Source organism: Suricata suricatta, chromosome 5 (assembly GCF_006229205.1).
Source record: "Suricata suricatta isolate VVHF042 chromosome 5, meerkat_22Aug2017_6uvM2_HiC, whole genome shotgun sequence".
Classification (NCBI taxonomy): domain Eukaryota; kingdom Metazoa; phylum Chordata; class Mammalia; order Carnivora; family Herpestidae; genus Suricata; species Suricata suricatta.
In genome coordinates this window covers 574843-578863 of record NC_043704.1, presented here as the reverse complement: position 1 = coordinate 578863, position 4021 = coordinate 574843, and the positions used below count along the sequence as shown (strand labels likewise).

General features: G+C 64.5%; 1 protein-coding gene across 1 annotated transcript in view; it reads left to right on the top strand.

Annotated features, from left to right (window-relative positions):
* The window catches only part of COL6A2 (collagen type VI alpha 2 chain), a 29152-nt gene extending 25351 nt beyond the window's left edge, over positions 1 to 3801 (top strand). Inside the window, exons 26-27 of the mRNA XM_029940592.1 lie at positions 401 to 597; positions 2377 to 3801. Of these exons, the coding sequence (XP_029796452.1) occupies positions 401 to 597; positions 2377 to 2988 (809 nt within the window). The 3' untranslated portion in view covers positions 2989 to 3801. The remainder of the gene's footprint in view (positions 1 to 400; positions 598 to 2376) is intronic.
* The last annotated feature ends 220 nt before the right edge of the window (positions 3802 to 4021 follow it).

Genomic DNA, 4021 nt, shown 5'->3' with positions numbered 1-4021 from the left:
TCTCAGTCCTCGACAATGTCTTCGCAGCCCCAGGACCCTGGCACGTCTGAGGAGGGGCTGGGGGTGAGGGTTGGCACCTGGAACCCTTTGGTCACCCCCCGCTCCACTTAGCTCATGTTGGGAAGGGTGCTGCGCCCAGGCCTGCACTCGGCTGGCTGGCTGCTGGCCTCCAGAGCAGACTCACGGCCTCCTCACCTCGTGGTCCCCGTCCTGCGGGAGGGGCAGACCCCCCAGAGCGCCTCGCAGTCCACAGAGTGGCTGATTTACAGCCGTCTGGGAGGCGCACGCTCCTGCTCCCACCCCCAGCCCGAGCCGCTGCCTCTGGGAGCTGGTGTTCGGGCCTGTGCCCCTGGCCCGACAGGGTCGCACCTCGTTTGAGCATGGAGTGCTGGGCGCACAGAGAGGCTGTCCCAGGTCCTGTGGGCCCGGGAGCAGGTGGATTGGCATTGTCGGCACTCTGCTGGCATCTGGATGCCACCCCCAAGGCTCTCCTGCCCGGTGACTGAGGCCAGGGGGCCCTCGGAGGCGCCCTGGGTGCGGCTGGACCTCCCTGCCAGCCTGGGTCCTGGAACCAGCACCGGGGCCTCTGGCCGGACCGTGGGCACCAGGCCCGTATCCTCCCAGGAGCCGGCTTGGGGAGCTGGGGCCACCATGGGGGGCACGCGGGGCCGCGTTGCCAGGTCCAACGGAGGACACAGCTAGGAAACGCGGGGCCTGCGTCCACATCCCCATCTGCCATGCGAAGTCGGCATTTCTGGGCTTGCGCGTACCCCTCGGGGCAAGGCAGAGGCAGCCCCGGGGGAAGAGCTGCCTTGGGTTGGGGGCAGGAGTCCCCAGCCTTCCCTGACAGGAACATCCCCGAAAGTGGTCATCACGGTTGTACCTCTGGCCACAGCTGTGAGTTCTGGGGTCATTCTGGACGCCGCCTGGCCTGGGGTCCCAGAGTCAGCTGGCGATGGCTGGAGGCAGGACCCACACCTGACGCCCGTCTCTGCCAGAGCCCACCCGGAGCTGCCGCCCATCCCCCAGCGGCGCCCCTGCCCCGCCCCGCCTGGCACGGCACCCCAGCCGTCACGGGGTGGGTCCCCCCCGTCAGGCGGGCCCCTGAGGGCCGGAACCCGGAGCCTCAGCCCAGGCGCAGGCCCAGCAGAGGCCCCGCCGTGGCGGGACGCTTCGGCTTCTCCGCACTGAGAGCAAAGTTGGCTGAGGTTCTTGGTCGAGGCTCCTTGTCAGGCTGAGAGGTCCCTTGTCACCGAGGACGAGCGAGCGTGAGGCTTTGTCACGTGCTTTCTCTGCATCTTCGGGTAGGATCGTGTGACTCACCTTCCGTAGCGTGTTGATGTGATGGAGGACGTTGGTTTTCAGGCCTGAGCCCGCCGTGCAGACCTGGGGTAAATCCCATCGGTCGTGCTGCGCCTTGTTTTCTACACCGTGGGATGTGATTTGCTCCTATCTCGTTGGGGACTTTTGCATCTGCGTTCACGAGAGGCATCAGGCTGCCGCCTCCTCTCTTGTGAGGTCTCTGGTTTTGCTGTTAGAGTACCGCTGGCCCCTGGGACGCCGACCTGCTGCCCTGAGCCGCCGGGACCCTGCAGCGAGGGGGGCGGCCCCCCGGACCCTCCTCCGCCTTCTCCTGACTACCTTTTCTGCTAAACTCACAAGCTCATCCTGTAAAGGGACCAAAATGTCCAAGTACGTTAGACATCGTGACCAGAAAGAAAGCAGACATAGCGGCAGGACAAACCGCCCCCCGGCGCCCTGGGGCCGGGTGAGCCTCTCAGCCTCGCCAGGCTGCAGACAGGATTACAGGTGGCTTAGACCGGGCCAGGGAGCGGCTTCCGTGACTGGGTCAGAACCATGAGGCCTGGGCCCCAGGTGGGGGCCCGGGGTGACTTGAGCCCACCTTCCCTGGAGCAGAGGCCGGAGACCCTCTGGGGCTGGGCGTGCAGGGGGACAGGCCCCGGGACAGTGTGTGTGCTGCGGGGTGAGGTCCACGGGACCCGGCCGCCTGGGTTTGCTACCTGGCACCCACCCAGAGGAGACAGAAACTCCTGGAACATTAGGACAGGAGGCGGTGGGGCACCTGGAGCAGGGCGCCCACGAGGTCAGGCCCTGACGCCCCGAGTGCCCGTGTCAGAGCCGCCCCCAGGTCCACGAGGGGTAGTTCTGGGCAGTGGAAGATGGGCACCGCGGCACAGGAAGGAGGACTTCCCACTGCAGGCCTCTGGTAACGGTTCTGAGAGGGGGTCTGGGGCCCGCCGGCCGATCAGCAGGTCAGGGCTGGGACGGACAACTCTCCTGGCCACACTGGGTTTTCTCAGTCAGGCATCGTAAGCGGGGCTGGGGTCCTCCGGGGGCACAGCCTCAAGCCGCTAGAAGCTAACCCGAGACTACTCAAGTGTCGGTGCCACCTTGTGTGCCAAGAGTCTGGCGGGTCTCCGGGTCTGTCGTGACCCTGAAGGGGCGTCTACTCCCCGTCTCCCCGGCAGCGCGCTTTCTGCGGGCTCCCCAACCCCCTGTGCCTCCTCATCCCCCCGCTGGCCGAGCCTAACACCCGTTCCTCGCTTGGGCCCTAAGTCATCCCGGAGGAGAGACGCACCCGGCTCCCGCCATGCGCTCGGCCCAGGAGGGCGGCTGGAGGCGCACCCGCGCCAACTTAGTGCCTTAAAGCCTTCTCTGGGTGCCCCTGCAGATGGACCGTGGCCTGGCGGCGAGCCCCCGGTCACCTTCCTCCGCACGGAAGAGGGCCCGGACACCTCCTTCCCCAGGACCATCCCCCTGATCCAACAGTTGCTAAACGCCACGGAGTTCACGCAGGACCCGGCCGCCTACTCCAGGCTGGTGGCCGTGCTGGTCTACACCGCCGAGCGAGCCAAGTTCGCCACAGGAAACGAGCGGCAGGACTGGATGGAACTGTTCATTGACACATTTAAGCTGGTGCACAGGGACATCGTGGGGGACCCCGAGACCGCACTGGCCCTCTGCTGAAGCCGCAGGGGCTGCCCCGCCCGGCTGCGTTAGCTCCCCGAGGCCACTAGAACAGCAGAAATCTATTCTCGCTCAGCCTGGAGGCCGCAAATCCAAGACCCCACTGTGGGGGAACCACGTTCCCTCTGGGGGCCCCCGGGAGGATCCTCCCTGCCTCCTCCAGCTCCTGTCTGCCTCCATTGTCACACAGCCCATCCCCTTTGGTAGCCTGACCGCCCTGCCTCCCTCTTACGAGGGGTTTGTGGTGGCACTCAGCGCCCACTAGAGAATCCAGAATAGTTTCAAGGTCATCATTTAATTCCATCTGCGGTTTGGGGGGGGACACATAAGGTCATATTCACAGGCTCCTGGATTAGGATGTGGGCATCTTTGGAGAAGCCATTATTTAGCCAAAATTGAGACCCAAGAGCAGAGCCTTGTAAATCCGCCCAGAACTCCTAGCTTCCCTCCAGCTTCTGCCTGCGGTCACCCCTTGTGCATTTTTGTCAACATTGAGGAAAACTGCCCCACAGAGCAGCCCCCTCCACGTGTGTCTCTGCTGGCAGTGACCGGGAAGCGCAGGGACCCAGACGACTTGCTAGACATTTTCAGCAAGTCCCAGCTGCATGGATTTAAAGCAGAAGCTGCTTTTCGTCTGTGCTGCCCCCAAATAAGCTATGTCAGTAACTGAAGCTCCTTTGGAAAAAATCCAGCAACCGCTGCTCCACCTGCTGGTGGCCTGGCGTCCACACCGCGTGGTGACGGCCCAGGGAACGCCCTTCAGATGTTGTGACACATCTTAAACATTCTATAAAAGCTGAAAAAGAACGTGAACGCATTGCTGTGATCAAGTGCCGTGCTGCTGGGGTGACAGGCCGCTGGCCGGGGCCAGACTGCAGCAGCCGCCCCAGGCCTGGGTCCGGGGCTGCGGCCCTGGGCGTTGGTGCCCGGAGTCAGAACCTCCTTGATGGGATCACCACGCTCCTGGCCCCCGGGGTCAGGGAACCTGGACCCGTGTCCCAGAGGGGGGCCCATAGGGCTGAGGAGCTGAATG